The sequence below is a fragment of the Trachurus trachurus genome, assembly GCF_905171665.1.
Source record: "Trachurus trachurus genome assembly, chromosome: 3".
Taxonomy (NCBI): Eukaryota; Metazoa; Chordata; class Actinopteri; order Carangiformes; family Carangidae; genus Trachurus; species Trachurus trachurus.
In genome coordinates, this window is record NC_139893.1 from 40,165,181 (window position 1) to 40,182,181 (window position 17,001).

The following is a 17,001-nucleotide window of genomic DNA, read 5'->3' on the forward strand; positions in this document are numbered from 1 at the left end:
CTGCTCCACATCCTGCTTCCTGCTGGCCCAACACTAAAATGTTGAATGTCAAGCCATTTACCAAAAAAACACTGCCAAAGGTCCGATATCAGGACCCTGTCTGTGAGCAGGTTGTTGTTATTAGTGCTTGAGTGTTTGGTTTTCCCTGGCTGTCCAGTCAGGAAGTTCCTACTACACAAGGACTGGTCTGACCCCGCGGCTCCTGAACCAGGCAGGTTAGCCGGTTCAGAGACAGAATACCAGCTCCTCTGAGATTATAGAATACATCATGCGTCACATTGCAAAAATAAAAAAAAACCACGTTTTTTTGGATGTGAAAATGATACCGTCACTGTAACTCAGTCTGACCCTGGATGTTCCTTCTTTGTCCAGACAGTGGAATATGTTTTTCCACACTGTCTGCCCGTTTTAATGATTTGTTCAGCTGGGTGAGTCATAAATGAAGGGCGAGCTCGGTGCTGTGATCCAGTTGTTTTGAGCCAGTAGTACAGAGGCTAAAGTGTCCTGAGTGCCTCTGATTCCCACAAGCATCTTAATACTATGATCTTTGCCCATAGACTCACAGCACACTGGTCTGACTCACAGTCTTACTTCACTTGCACTTAGTCTCTACTAAGAATTGACTCTGATCTTTTAACTAGGCCTATGTGCATTGTACTGTGCATATTTATGACTGAAATTCAATGCAAACAGTGAAATCATTGATTACATTTCGAAAGTGGTGATGATCAGAAAGAGCTTGTGAAGCTCTGACACGTTGTTTGCAGTTGGAAAAAGGAACTCTTGTGTTGCACTGCAGCGACTCCGTCAGCCAATCACAGCTCATGCGGAGCAGCGTGATTCCGAGTTCAAGTGAACTTCAGCGGTGAATGACCTCCTTGACTCCTGGGCGATTAGCTTGGCATTAGCCTCCTCCTCGGAGCTCGCATGTTGGTTAGCTGCGTTGGTGCCGGGTGGGGTCGAGGAGGGGTGTTTTCCCATTCCACAGACACAAGGCTCGGGGCGCTCCAAGTGATTCACTGAGGAATTTGTTTACTTGTGGCAGAGCTACAAATAACTGCAGGGTTTATATAGGGCGAAAAACGACTTCCCCTCCAGGCAGCCATACAACATAAACACAACTGTGAGGGGAAATACTGGACCGTCTTATTAAAGCACAACCACTACACATGTTCCAAACGGCCACATGGATCCCATTACTCACTGAGGAGCTTTTTTTTCCATCAGGGCTGCTGGCCCTGGCTCCTTCGTCCTCACTCTGGCAATTTGTCTGACTCTGACTTAAATAGATCCTAAAACCATGTTATTAATCTGTCTCGGACCGATGCTGTTTGAAACTATGTAAGAGGAAAAGCTCGCTCGCTCTGCTGCGTCCAGCCTGACAGCGTTTCAAGACAATGTTTGGCATGAGGCCAACATCTCTGTGTGTCTGACCCACAAACAAATGATCCACACCTAACGTGGACTCAGAACCTGACCTTGCACGTTAAGCACAGACCTGTGTGTAAGATATGTAACGTGAGGCTTCTTCTCATTTATTTTCAACGGTGTGTGTGTGTATTTGTACTCATCCTGCACATCTTCCTCTCTTCTTCCTCCAGGCGTTTGGGAACGCAAAGACAGCCCACAATAACAACTCGAGTCGTTTTGGAAAGTTCATCCAGGTGAACTACCAGGAGAGCGGCACTGTGAGAGGGTAAGGAACCAGACACACATGCTCTACGTTTTGTAAAAAAGAAAAAAGAAAAGAAAAGAGAAAACATGATTTGATTGTGTTGTTTTTTCAGGGCTTATGTGGAGAAATACCTCCTGGAGAAGTCGAGGCTGGTCTACCAGGAGCACAATGAGCGGTGAGCGCAGCGTCATCATTTCTTTCTTTTTTTAACAATATTTTTTATTGAAATTTCAAATGCATTTCAAATTAAACATTGAATGTACAAACATTTTCACCCATATCCCCTCGAACAGACAAAAAAAATAAAATAAAAAAGCGAATGAATAGTGACATCAGATATCAGACTAATGGAGTAAAATAAATAAATAAATAAGAATAAAATGATATTCAAAAAATGAAATTAAATAAAAGGCAGGATCATTTCATAACCTGTTATTCAGACAGTGTTATCTGTTTCATTGGTCAGGAATGACATAAATGATTCCCAAATACAAGCAAACTCCTCCTGTTTTAGCGCAGCGTCATCATAATCTTACATAACAGTGCAAAACAGGTGGACATGGCTTTATGGAGGAGGTGACACTTAGACAGTGTAACATACTGTAAGAGCTGATGTGAAGTGCATTAAAAAAAACTAACAAACGTGGAAAGGCAAATGTGTTTTTTAGGTTGACTCCAGTCAGTTGAGTCAGTCTTACATGACATTTGAACTGCACTTTACTCGAAACCTTGCCGTTAGAACCAAGCATAAATAAAGTAAAAGCTTCTTTCTGTGGTATATAAATATACTTTTTTATTAGTATAAAGTATAAATAAATGGATTTTGAATTCTGGCAACAAGTGCTTGAGCCTGCTGCTGGAGTTTGCCAAGCGAGTCATGAAGTGAACTGAGGCCTAAGTGGGGCTGACACTAATGTGTAGCATTGGCTGGATGGAGTGGTGAGGGTTAACCATGGGGGGTCACTGAGCCCCCCCCCCCCCCCCCCACCCCTTATTGAGATGAATTGCTGACTCCAGGCTCCATGAGCTTGTGTGTGTGTGTGTTCCAAGACTCTTGGTCACACAGCTGCTGAACACTTTTGACCTCCAACCTTTACGCTGTCAGAAAACAGGTGTGCACGCGCACGCACACACACACACACACACACACACACACACACACACACACACACACACACACACACACACACACACACACACACACACACACACACACACACACACACACACACACACACACACACACACTCTCACACACACACACACTCACACACTCACTCGCACACATTCATGCACACTTCCACACACCAACAAACTTGGTTGTCATTTCTCTTTTCTTCGACGTCTTGCTTTTGTTTTAGCCTCTGTAGAATTGTCCCTTTAGGGAATTCTTATTGGTCCATCAGTCCAACACAACATTCAAGTAACTAATTAAATAAGACTGAATAAAAATCAACCTGGCTCCTCTCATGTCGATAAATCCAGTACAGATATAATTAGATGAATAGAATTTGAAAGTACAAAATACATACTTAATTGTATATAAAATGTATAATAAATCCAATTTTTTGAGGAATAGAAATACAAAGAGAACAGAAATACAAGGGAAGAAATAAGTATAATAGTAACATATGAATAATAATATATTAAAGGGACAGTATGGGACTTTATTGGCTTTTTATTGACAAAAATCAAATATCGCTTTCATAAATACGTATTTCACTGAAGTGGAATCGCGCCCGCATACAAACAAGCGCTTTCTCGTACCTTAGAATGAGATGTTACAAGTCGTTACAAACATACAGGGGGGGGTTCACCGAACCTTCTCTGCCATGTTGAATCGCCATGTTTTACGTTCAGTGTCACCGTGGCTGTAAGTAACCTCAAACTCGGGCCGCCGGAGCTTCTCGGCTCGGGGAGAAAGTTTTCCAGACAGCGCCTGTTAAAACTGTCACCACCGTGTAGCTAGTGTGAGGAAGGACGGAGGCACTGGTGTTGCCTTCAGGTGCAGTCAGACACCTGAATGACGCCGTGAGTGACGCCGTCGGCAAACCAACTGGATGTTATTTTACTCGACGAGAGAAAGCCGGTAAAACGTGGGTCAGGTAAACAATACGACATCACCATGACAACATATTGTCACGCCTGTATTGTTTTGCCTCGTGCTGGCGGACCGTTTGTTTACATAGAGGCTTGTTTATCCTGATACATGCAGCGTGTGTTGTTTTTCTGACTTCTGCCCGAGTTTACGTAAACGCAACAGCAAGAATACGTGCCGACATGCAACCGCACCGCTAGATGGGGGTAAATCTCACATACTGTCCCTTTAAGTATTGATACTTATTGATAAAATAATGATTCACTGTATAGTATGTAATGTAACACATTGACATAATATAGTTTAATAGTATATAGTATAATACACTGTTCCCCGTAAAGTTGGAGTGATTCTATTTTAACGATAATATTTAATACAGTAAGTGAGAAAGACACCTATTTTCAATTTTCGAGAATTGACAATAAAAATCTTTGAATCTTGAAATATTCCTATTTTTATTCCTATTATTATAATGGTCAATTGTGGTCACAATAATATGTTTAGAAGAGATTGATTGATTGAAAAGTTTTGAGAAGATATACACTTTATCTATCAAGATTAAATCACATTGTCACAATCATTTCATGAGAAGAGGTAAAAGAATATTTTATTCCAACTTCATGGTCAATCGGTATAATATAGTGTGAAATAGAAAATATAGATGAAATGTACAACCAAGTGTAACATTTATAGAATTTGGTCAAGCAACATGATATAGAACAATATAGTGTATGGTATTGTGTCAGTAGAGCATTGTTTACCTAATAAGTTATATACTGTCAATAGTTCAGTGTGATATTCAATGTAATACAATGAATTGGATTGTCTGAGACAAGTGACGTTTCATGAAATGATACAGTTAAAACAAATGACTGAATTAACAGTCATTTGAAGCAAAATATGTTTGTCTTGCATTTGCATATTCTCAAATGTAACCAAACAAAACAACATTTCTGGTTAGTCAACAATAAAACGTGCAGCTCCAGTGGGTTCAACTTTAACCTTCCTGTTTCTTCTTGTCTCTGTTTTCAGAAACTATCACGTGTTTTACTACCTGCTGGCAGGAACCAGTGAAGAGGAGAGGAAAGCCTTTCACCTCATGAAGCCTGAAGAATACCATTACCTCAGTCAGGTGGGACCCTCGGCTGTTGAGCTCAGAAAATATGACATAAACAAGTCGCTGTGTCTGTTTTTTTTTTTTTTTTTTCATGCGTACGATTTCTGTGTCCTGTGTTGTTATGCCTTTGCCACAGTTATTATGAATAGTCATTTATCCGTACAGTCTTGAATCTTGGTTTGTCTGTGTTGGTGTCATCTGCTCGTCCTCAAACCTGAGGAAGCCGAGCACAGTTACCTCTGTGTCTCAGTGTCGGCAAACAGGAAAGAGAGAAATGAGCGCACAAAGGAAACACATTCCACTGTCAGTGACTTTCAACACCTACGATACATTCCCTCTCCCTTTCATACACTCACACCAGACCCTCGGTTTTCTCATAAACCAGATTGTTTTAATTTGTACATCTGTTTGTGTTCATTTGTATTTTGTGGGTGTAGCTGCATGTGTGTGTGTGTACCGGCACATCCTCATCCCCCCACCACGCCCGTGAAACATCACACACAAAAACACAAAAGCAGACAGAAATGGTATTTGTCACTCGTGCCTCTTGTGTGTTTCCCACAACGAAAACAGGTTTCACTTAACCACAAAAACAAAGCCGCAACAAACAGACACACACATATTAAACACACGGAATGTGGATTTAGTGTGAAACTTGTTGCCTCTGACGGTCACGCCATGACGACGACCAGGGACCTGCTCCCCTTCTCCCGAATTCTCAGGGAATTCCCTCCATTCCTCCAGGCCACTGACACACACCTACAAACACACATGCAATGCATGTCTAAAAGCATACACACATTCTTGCCCTCTGTTTGTGTCCTCCTCTCCTCCTGCTTGACCACTTTCTGTCTCTGTTGTGTAGGTTTCCTTCAAAAATGTCGCTCTTGCATCAGCTGCAGCTCTTGTGAATAGATTTCACAATCCTGTTTACAAGATACACATTTTTTCCCACTCTATCATTTTTCACACCCTGGTCCTTAACTAACGCTCATTCTGCATTTTGCTTTGAGAAACGACACCTTTTAGATTAGACAATTAACCACAGGTGTAAAAATCAAACTGTTGTCCAAAACAACCCATAAGTTTTTAGGTTGATTTCTTGCTTTTGCAACAGACTAGCTCCGGTTCATTTAACTACTGAAGAGGCTTGGAAAAGAAACTTTCTGAAGACACATTTAAAGGAACTATATGTAAGGTTTGCTATGCTACATAATATACTAGTGTTAGCAGCAAATTATGTTCCTTTATTCATGAGGAGCTGTCTCCCGCAGTGGAGAGCAATGGGAATGTCAACTGTTGTGTCTTTTACTCTACTGAAGTTAGCACGCTAACCAGCTAGCCCCACTTTCCGATAGCGAGTCACCCTAACCTCCAATGTGCCCATAGAGTCGCTCAGAGGGCGCATTACTGTACAACCTCTCTAACCGCTAAAGAGAAGCATGACTAAGAAACACCAGCACCCACTGCCAGTAAGAGACAGCATTTGGTAACAGAGGTAAAGTACAAAACACTCTTTAAAGGGGACCTATTATTCTTTTCCAGCTTTTCAGACTAATGAATATGTTTAAAATGTTTGATACTTGTTCTCGCTGAAACTGAGCGTTTCAGAGGGAAGCAGGAAAAGAGCCAGAATGGAGGAGTATACAGACAGCTTACTGATCGAAACCTCCACCAATGGGGTCCAATATCATATTTAAAGCCCCTGAAATTAGCATAATAGGTCCTTTAAATATCCAGTCAGTCTGTTACAATTAAGTATTAATATCCTCAATTTTCTTTTCCCCCAAACTTAGATTAGTATTATTACTGCAGTTGCAAGTTGAGAGGAAGACTTTTGAATTGTGTGGTGCATTTAAGGACACGTAGCAGCAAAATGCTTTGGAATACCAAGATTTAGTGCTAATAAAATTAGGGTCCAGAGACGCTGCATTAAAAGCATCACGTGAATCTGGTAATTTATTGCAGCAGATTCTGAAACACAAAAGGTTGGGAGGAATTTTAAAACACCATGCAATGCAAGAGTTACAAGAAGATAAAACAGGGATTTAACCTTCAGGTTGATTTTCTGCCCTTATGAAGACAAAGTGGTTGTTGTGGAAAGTATTAAAAAGAAAATAGAAAGGCTCGCACACCGCAGGGCTCCTGAATGCAGTCCATTTAATGTCAGGAACAATGTAACGTTTCGAGCAAAAGCTCTTCGTCAGACATACAAAATCCACATAGACGCCATCTTAAGTATCATGTGGTAGTCATGTGACAACTAGAAACCAGGAAGCAGATACCGGTACAAACACAAAACCTAACATTTAACAAAAAACTATATATTAAAGAGTGCCAAAGAAAAAACATACAAAACGGCATCCACTAGTACTGCAAAGTCCTGTTATATTCTAGTATATTTAAACATCACTATAAAAAAATTCCTGAGAAAAAACACAAGTATGGGTACAAGAGTACACATTTCACTTCACTTGTGTGTATGTGTACTCTTGTACCCATACTTGTGTTTTTTCTCAGGAATTTTTTTATAGTGATGTTTAAATATACTAGAATATAACAGGACTTTGCAGTACTAGTGGATGCCGTTTTGTATGTTTTTTCTTTGGCACTCTTTAATATATAGTTTTTTGTTAAATGTTAGGTTTTGTGTTTGTACCGGTATCTGCTTCCTGGTTTCTAGTTGTCACATGACTACCACATGATACTTAAGATGGCGTCTATGTGGATTTTGTATGTCTGACGAAGAGCTTTTGCTCGAAACGTTACATTGTTCCTGACATTAAATGGACTGCATTCAGGAGCCCTGCGGTGTGCGAGCCTTTCTATTTTCTTTTTAATGCTTGTATGTTTTTGGCTCAGCACCTGCCCAAGCTTTTGGTACGGATGTGCGTGTGACCTTCTCTTTGTTGTGGAAAGTATGAAATAAATCATAAAGCTCATGGTTTGCTTTCAGAATGATCAGCTGTAATTGTAATGTTTCATTACAACCACTGATCCAGCTTCAGTGGCCCGATGCCTTCAACCATAACACATGCTTTTGTGAATTGTTTGTGTGCTTACGTGTGTGTCGTCAGTGTCCATAGGCTCTTGAATGTTGTCTGACTGTGATTATTACATGTCTGTCTCTGGATGTAAAACTCAGCCGTTGCTTGTGTCTTAACAACACGTCCTTCCATCGTTGTTCGTTGTACAGTACAGTATGTGTTGCCATTGGAATGTCTAACCGCTGTCTAACCGAGAACCTTGCCCCCCATCCCCCTTACCCCCCCACCCCCCCTCCTGTAAACTCTGCCTTGACATTTCCAGATGACAAAGACAAGCTACCAACCGCACTGGGACAGTTACTGTGAGAGTGAACCGGTCAGTATCAGCTGTGTGTGCACCGTGCGTGTGTCTGTGCTGTCCGTGTCCGGGGGGGAACCGGTAGATCCTCAAGTCACCTGTGCACTTGCAGCTCCAGCCACACTTTCCCTGCACAGTTGCACACTCCCTCCCTCCCTCCTTTGCTTATTTTGTTGCTCTTTGGATACTTCCTAGTTTGGTTTGAGGTAGTGTTTATTTTAACTCTGTTTGTTTTTGCTTGTCCCTGTTGCGCTGCTTCTCTGAGTTATGTTGGTATGTGTAGTCATATCCTGACCACTGCAGCCTCCTCTGCTGCTGCAGCCTGTGTGACTTCTTTGATTATTGACATTTTCTAGTGCTGATAATGAAATCCTCAGTGGTGAAGATGAGATCCCAACTAAAGTTACAGGGAAAAAACACATTCATCTTCAGTCATTAATTCTACATTAATTTTAATTTGTAGAATCAAGTCTTTTTGTGTAAAGGATATACTGTAAAAAACAAAATATGGTACGGTTGCATGTTAGGTTTTAGTGTGATCACAGTGAGCAACAGTGTGTAGCTGAGCTAATTTGAGGGATTCATATTTCTTTGGGTTCCAAGTCAGACATATCAGAGCTTTCAGAAGAATTTCCCCAGTTGTAATTATGACTTGGATGCCGATGTCAAAGCTATTTACAAGTCAGAAACTTGGCCTGTGATGACTTCATAAATTCAACTGAGACTTTGGAGTCAGAATGAGGCTGTGACTTGTGTGAACCAACGTTAACCGCTGTTGGTGACCCCTGATCGTTTGACCCCTCTGACTCTGCCACAGTATGAGAGGTCGGCATGGAGACCCCGGCTTCTAAATCCTCCCAACTCACAAGTGTAAGACACTTAGAGACTTAAAGGGATAGTTCAACATTTTGGCAAATTGGCCCATTGCCATAATCCCTATAGTCATAGCAGTAGGTTCATTACCTTTAATTGTCGTTGCAAGCTATTTTTAGAACGGCAGAGCAGAGCCGTGAGCTGCTCAGAGCTACACTACAGAGGCTAATGGGATTTCTTGGTTTCCCTCATCAAACTCATCAAATACACAATCCAACAACTCCACAACGCTCTGGAGGACAAGTTGTGACCTGCACATTCACCACGCTATGAGATAATAACACAATGTTACCAGACAGAGTTGTTTTAGAGGTAAAGAGACTGCTTGATGAAAAACTGTCCCCGACGGGAATGTGCTTCAGCTGTTTTGCATGAATTTGAACTCCGTCTCTCTGAGCAGCTCGCAGCTCGGCTCGGCCTTTCTAAAAACAGCTTAACCGACAATTAAAGGTAACGAACCTACTGCTATGACTATAGGGATTATGGGAATGGGCCAATTTGCCAAAATGTTGAACTATCCCTTTAAATGTTCAGGAACATGTTAAGATCAAGTTGAGATGGAAGCTTGGCAGTCAAATCATTCCAGTAGTTGAGGAGGAAAAACAAAGTAAATAGTTGTAACTGAACAACAAGAAGCTGCAGCTCACTTTGGTTCTACAGATTTACACTACACTCATATCACCTCCTTCTGTTTGCTCAGTCACACCTTCACCTGTGAATCATGGGATCTGATTCCAGTCACACCTGCTGCTCTGCAGTAGAAACAATGTCAATGATCAAAAAAGTATTCTGTGATTTGTGTTGGGTTTTCTTGGTTTTGTGGTGGGCATTAAAGTTTTTGTTTATTAATATGTGCATGTAATATTTAGACTAAATAGTTATTTTCCCACAAGTTAACTTTTACTTGAGATGCATAATGTAAATTACAAATATGCAATGGTGTTGGAGTGATTAGCCAGTGTGATTAATACATCCGTTTGTTTTAAAGAGATTTCATATGTTGTTTTGTTCACTTAAAAAATGAACATCTGGAACATATTTTTATAGTTTTGAAAGTTTTCACTGGAAATAAGTTGAAGTTATAGGAATATGATGGATTTCTTTCCCCCAGCTATGAAAATGTAACACCAGAGTCACTGATAGGTCACAGTGGGTTTCTGCCTGCTGGTGGAAGTGTGAGTCTCATGTTTGTCTTTCTGAGGACTCGGTATGTGATAATTATGGCAGCCATAGAGGATGGAATGAACTCAGAAAGCAAAGAGCAGAGCTCACATTACGCTGGGTGTACATAGTGAACCACTGTGCAGTTGTATCAAAGCATGTGCTCAGAGTCTGGGAAAACTCATCTTCTCGTCATTAACAACTAATCCAGATCCACATTAATCCAGATGTTTACTCCTCTCATGTGCATTTGGTTGCTTTTTATTATTCAAGCTACATCATGAAGCTACCATAAGCTACTGCAGTATACTGAGGTACATGTTGGAGGCTAATGCTGCAACATTCTGTACATACAGCATGATACATTATTATAGATTAAACTACAACATTAACAATATCTAAAAATATTAAATCCATCTTCAGTGTTTATCTTCCCGACACGTTTATCAAGTCAAGTCAAGCTTTATTTATATAGCACCTTTAGCCAAGGCACTTTACAATGACATTTAAATACATTAGATAAAAGCACAATAAAATAAACACAAGATAAAAGAAACAATAACAACTGTCATGATAAAAACAATCAGTCAATTAGGAGTGTTAAAATATGGACATATTACATATTTATCTATGTAAACATTTACATGTTGCAGATAAATCCAAATGTTGAATTCAGAAACTGTATTAGGGCCTACTTTCATTGTGGTACATTTTTAAATTGTGATGTAATTTGTTAGAATAAAGGTTAAGGGGATTTCTTCTCCCAACAGAAACGAGGAACAGGCTCCAGCTATTAAAGTGGGTTGAAGAACAAGTTGTCCACAAGCTATTTAGTGTGTTGAATGTCTGCTCTTTGTGAGTGTATTGTGAGAACGGTTCAGTGCCTGTCGGTTTGACTTGCCACCGTCTCTCAAACGTAGATGAACCCTGAGATCTCTGAGCTTCCTCTGCCGACACTGCCACATCTCTAAACCAGACTCAGTTTTTCCACCGCACGAGCTCCACACTGCACACTCTGGATGCTCTGCACATCGGACCGGAGTGTCGCTCTTTAGTTTGACCCCCGAGCTTCTTAATGATAGCTTGCTTTTAGAGTGAATCATTCAGTTTGCCTGCTTCAGGCCACTTTGCTGTTTTTTTCATTTCAGCTGCAAAGTAAACGAAGAAACTATTTTAAGTATCTATGCTAGACACTCTGTAAACATTGAAAACATTTGGGCACTGTGTATGTCAACAGTCTTTAGTAAGTCTTTCTAAACTTCATAGCGACTTGTCATTAGCTCTTTTGGCTTCCAGGCCTCCGTGTCGTAACAGCTGCTGTCGGCCTGACAACGCTGCTCACTGCTGCATCTCTCCTTTTTTTTTTTTCAGGACTGCTTCACTGTTGAAGGAGAGGACCTGAAGCATGACTTTGAGAGGCTTCAGCTGGCCATGGAGATGGTGGGCTTTCTTCCTGCCACGCGGAAACAGTGAGTGACATACGCACACACACACGCAGCTGTGACGAGTGTGTGATAAGATAAATTCAAATGGTCCCCAGTGACAGTTTGTTTTGCAAATCAGAAAGTAGTGTCACACGAGTAGCAATTAATACATCATTTGTTGACAGATGGTTCATTTGTCTGTATTACTACCCATGGTTCATGCATTTTACTCTGTCAGGATAGAAGCATTCATCTGTTATCACACTCAACATGCCGTGCCTACTCCTCACTGTGCATAATGACCTTGTCGTCTTTTTTATCTTTACTTCAATCAAATAAAATCAAAGGGGCGCAGATGGTGAGTCACAGTATGTTTCCACTGCGTTGTCTTTTTAAAAAAACAACTTTTCCTCATCTGTTGTGTAGGATCTTCTCCCTGCTGTCAGCCATCCTTCACCTGGGCAACATCTGCTACAAGAGGAAAACCTACCGGGACGACTCCATAGACATCTGTAACCCAGAGGTGCTGCCGGTCGTCTCAGAGCTGCTGGAGGTAGAGTGGAACAAAACCATGCTGCTGGGGTTTTACACTGTTGTTGTGTGGTTGGATATTTTCTTTAATCGTGTCAAAACCTTACCTTACTGCGTTTTTACTGCGTTGAGTTCATAATCTCGTGGTAACAACAAACAGTAAGCTATTATTTGTGCTGTCGTGAAAAGTTTAGACAGCTTTTGTAAATGTTGGCAGGGTGAGGGTCAGATGCTTTTTTTTTTTTTTTAAGCATGTGTTTATTAGTTTTTGTTTGCAAGTCACAGCAAATCAAACAAGACATTGCAAGAATGCATGCAAGAAACAGAGCAAACTTTTTCTCCCTATTCTCCCTCCCTTCCCCTCTTCCCCTCGCTAAATAAGTAAAATATTAAAACTGTAAAAGATGAAAATAAAGCAAAAAGGAAGAGAAAATATAAAATAAAAAAGATAGACAAATACTGATAAATAGATAGGTAGATAGATCTAGATAGAATAGATAGATTTCAAGGGTGTTTCTCAGGACATTATATCACACCTTCTACTCCCTCAGAGCCTCCTCCTGCTGAAGCAAGTTACCAGCATTAACATCATGTTATCATGTCTTAAAAAACTTCTAACAGGTCTCCAGATGTCATCAAAAACATGATGTGTCCGTTTAATAATGTATGTTATCTTTTCCAATGTCATGTTTGATGCCATCTCTTTAATACATCCTCCAATTCTTGGTGCATCAACATTTTTCCAATTAAGGGAAATGATACTTTTACTCTGTTAGGTTTTTGTCATGCACATGTGCAAGTCGTTCAAGTTCCCAGTTAACAAGAAGAACAAGAAAAGTTTGGTTTAGCTTAAATTTCCTGTGGAGCCTGTAGTGGTTAGAATGTTTACATTCTAGACTGTAGAGATCCCACTGCAGTGACAGTGGGTTATTATCCCTGTAATGTTGTCTTAGTGCGATAATTAACGTTCATCAGCTTTTGTAGTGAGTGGACTCCAAATATTTTAACCTCAATTATTGTGTGTTTGTGCTGAGTTGTCACATGTCTTAATTCATGTTGAACTGATTGATGAGAAGATGATGTTTCTCCTGTGATGCCACAGTACCAATCCTGGTTTTTGTAAAGCACACAACATGAAAGGTAGAAATGGAAAAGAAATGCAAGGTTCTCATGAACAGGTCAGGCTCTTAACTTCTTTACTGTCTTTACCAGGTCAAAGAGGAGATGCTGTTTGAAGCCCTGACAACACGGAAGACGGTTACCGTGGGAGAGAAGCTGATTGTTCCCTACAAGCTTCCTGAGGTGAGACTACAGATGTTTTCCAGCATTAAAGTCACCTGTGGTGAAAACCTGCTTTCTCCATTAACCTTTGGTTTCTAGATGAACACAAAAGTGGAATCTGTGTCCCTTTATATCATTTGAAGTGGTCGAAACATTGGTTTGTTAGTTTCTGCGTCAAAATATAGAGCGTTAACTCAGAAAAATGGAAACGTAAAGTCAATATACATTGTATATGAGAAAAAAACAAATTGTAACACCGCTTTCCCACAATGCAGTGCAAAGGGAAAAAAGGTAGAGTCCTCCACAGCTGGAAAAAATGAAACTAGTTGTGGATGGTGGTCAACCAGCTTCAGCACCACCAGAAAACAGCTGTGGCTCAGGAGGTGAAGCTGCTGGTTCAAAGCCCAGTCTGTCTAATGTGACATGTGGAATGCTCCCGATGGTCAGGCCTGAAGACTGTGTGGTAGCTCAGCACATGTAAAGTGGAATGGATAAGAGTTTTTATAAAAAAATCATTTATTTAACTTTTTAAACCAAAAACAACAGTTACATTTTTGTAAAGACACTTTATTGTCTCTCTCTGTCACAATGTCACAGTATTGATTTCAAATGGTGAAAGTTGTGTCTCACTTTTGTAGCGTGAAACAGTTCAGCTACTGAGAGAGTGCCTCTAGTCTCACAGCTGACTTTATTCTAACTGAAGCAAACTGCAGAGTCATGCCTGTGGTCCTTCAGCTACAGCTCTGTTACTGTGTCCAATTTCATAACACATACAGTACCAGTCAAAGGTTTGGACACACATTTTCATTCAGTGGTCTTTCTTTATTTTTAGTACCTCCTGCTTTGTAGATTCATACTTAAGACATGAGGGAACACGTATGGAATTAAGTGTTAACTGTCACCTGACCTAAACCCAGTTGAGATGGTTTGGGAAGACACCGTTCCACTTCCAGGTGACGACCTCATGAAGCTGATGACAGAATCAAGAGTGTGAAAAAAGCTGTCATCAAATCAAAAGGTGGCTGCTTTGAAAAATGTAATGTATAAAACAGATTCTGCTTTGTTTAACACTTTTTAGTTTACTACATAATTCCATACGTGTTCCCTCATAGTTGTGATATCTTCAGTTTGAATCTACAATGTAGAAAGTCATAAAATAAAGAAAAAACATTGAATGAGAAGGTGTGTCCACACTTTGACTGGTAGTGTATGTGTTACGGGATTGGACACAGTAACAGAGCCGTACCTAAAGAACCACAGGCATGACTCAGCAGTTTGCTTCAGTTAGAATAAAGTCTCATACTGCAGGTGTGACACTAAAGGTGCTCTGCCAGCTCAGTAGCTGAGCTGTAGTCACGGCTAGGCCACTCAGTCCAAAGCAGCCATGTTTACAGGACAGTGTATAAGCAAGGCAAGGCAATGCAATGTTATTTGTATAGCACCTTTTTACAAACAGTTTGTCTCAAAGGGCTTTACATGGCATCACAACAACATCCTCTGTCCTTAGACCCTCACATCCACTGAGGAAAAACTCCATGGAAAACCTGGAGAAACCTCAGGGTGGGGGCAGGGAGAGCAGGCCAGCTTAATGGGAGGACTCGGTGGTAGACTGGTTCATGGGAAGGGAGGGCAGGCCGGTCTAACAGCAGGGGAAAGGGTGGGAGGGGGGTGATGCAGGTGGCGGCTGGTGCAGAGAGATGGAGCTCCGGTGGATCTGTGGAAACACAGAGAGAGTGCGAGACACCAAGGCCAAACTACAAAGTACAACAGAAAATGATAATGACAGTTCAAAAATGAGAGGAGAGGAGAGGTACAGTAACACCACACCATCACTTCCCCTCTCCCTCTCTCTCTCTAGCCTGTGGCTCACGTGTGTGCAGTCACACCAGTGCACACTTACAAACTCACATGCACAAAGTCCTTCAGTCTGTTTAAAGAGAATGAGAAGGCATTTCAAGCCCCTCTACAGTTTTCATTGGAAGCTCTGCTCTGAAAACAAGGAGGTCACGGTGTGTGGATGGGAGAGGAGAGAAGGACATGCACACACACACACACACACACACACACACACACACACACACACACACACACACACACTGTGACACGCCTGTCCTAGTTTTTATACACAGAGATGCTGAATTACACAGATCTATTATGATGTTTAAAACTATGAAATCTTTCCTTACACAGAGTTGAGTTGAACTTTTTTTCCAGTACAATTGTCTAAGCATGTATTTTAACACAAACTGGTGTTCCATGTTCCAGCCTCATAATGGGCTGTTTGATACGTAGGAGCCATTTCATATGAACAAACAGGGATTGTTTTGGTAGCATACTGGGTGGTCTCTGTGTAAATATTGCTCAGTCACAGTCACAACAATCTCATCGCCTGTTGACTGAAATCACACACTTGAAAACCTCAGAGAAATCTGAGCGTCTGTGTAATGAGTTTTCCCCCCATTCACTCAGTTACGAGGTTATTTCCCTCGCAATGTTTTAAGTCCAACTTCCTCTAAATAATGAAAAGCTTATGAGTCATTAGACCACAGTATGTGCGGAGTTCAAAATAATATCTGTCCTGACTCATGGAAGGCATATTTGGTCTGATGTGACGGCTAAAAATAACCGGCTTAATTATTTAGAAACGAAGGAATTTTAACTTTGAGTAGCGACTCTTCCACGGTTTGTTTTGCTTTCTGAAGACCGTGGCTCAACTTTGCCGCTGCAGGGTCAAATCTTTCCAGCGGATACGGGAATTAGAACGTTTTTCTCAATAATTTGACAAGGATGCTTTTTTTCAAATAATCTATAGTTATGAGAGAACCCATAAATCTGATGAAGTGTGCTCTTCTTTCTCCGTCTACCTCAGATTTTAGATCATAGACAATGTAAAAGTTTATGAATATGATTGTAACTAATGTGACACAAGGCTTTCTCTGTGTCTTCCAAATATTTAATGTTTGTGATGTGAATATCATGTTGGTGTTCACAGCGGCAGAGCCTCACAGGCTGTGTATTTAGTTTATACAGTCTGTGTTTAGCCGGTTAAAGCTAATATTTCCATTAGGCCATGACTGAAATGCTAACTTTCTGCAGCCTCATCCATCAGAGCTTGGCAGCTCAGATGGGATTGACAGATCTCATGAGTCAACCTGATGAGTGTTAGGCTGGTTAATGACATTAATAATGGCCCCGGGACGGCCTTGACGGCGGACTGCCGTCTGCCAGACTTCTGAGCCAGAGTTTCAGTCTAAAGTATCAACGTCAGAGGACAGTGCAGCTGTTTCCATTATTTTTTTTCATTGTTGTCTGCTTTTTACATTTTCGTATATACTATTTTATGTGTCCCATCAAGAGCCCTGAGCACAGTGGTTTCTGACAGGACAGTGGGGACGTGATTTATTCTCAGGTCAAACTGTAAACGGCTGCTTGTAAAACAGAAATATAACTGTCTGTACAGCTTGACTCACAGTATTGTCTGGGAGATGTCTTAATA

The 17,001-nt window shown here is 40.9% G+C and overlaps 1 protein-coding gene across 1 annotated transcript in view; it reads left to right on the plus strand.

The window, feature by feature from the left end:
* The window catches only part of myo9aa (myosin IXAa), a 129,536-nt gene that overhangs the window by 65,908 nt on the left and 46,627 nt on the right, over positions 1-17,001 (plus strand). Inside the window, exons 3-9 of the mRNA XM_083993532.1 lie at positions 1,602-1,696; positions 1,788-1,850; positions 4,806-4,905; positions 8,200-8,253; positions 11,641-11,738; positions 12,120-12,246; positions 13,437-13,526. Of these exons, the coding sequence (XP_083849658.1) occupies positions 1,602-1,696; positions 1,788-1,850; positions 4,806-4,905; positions 8,200-8,253; positions 11,641-11,738; positions 12,120-12,246; positions 13,437-13,526 (627 nt within the window). The remainder of the gene's footprint in view (positions 1-1,601; positions 1,697-1,787; positions 1,851-4,805; positions 4,906-8,199; positions 8,254-11,640; positions 11,739-12,119; positions 12,247-13,436; positions 13,527-17,001) is intronic.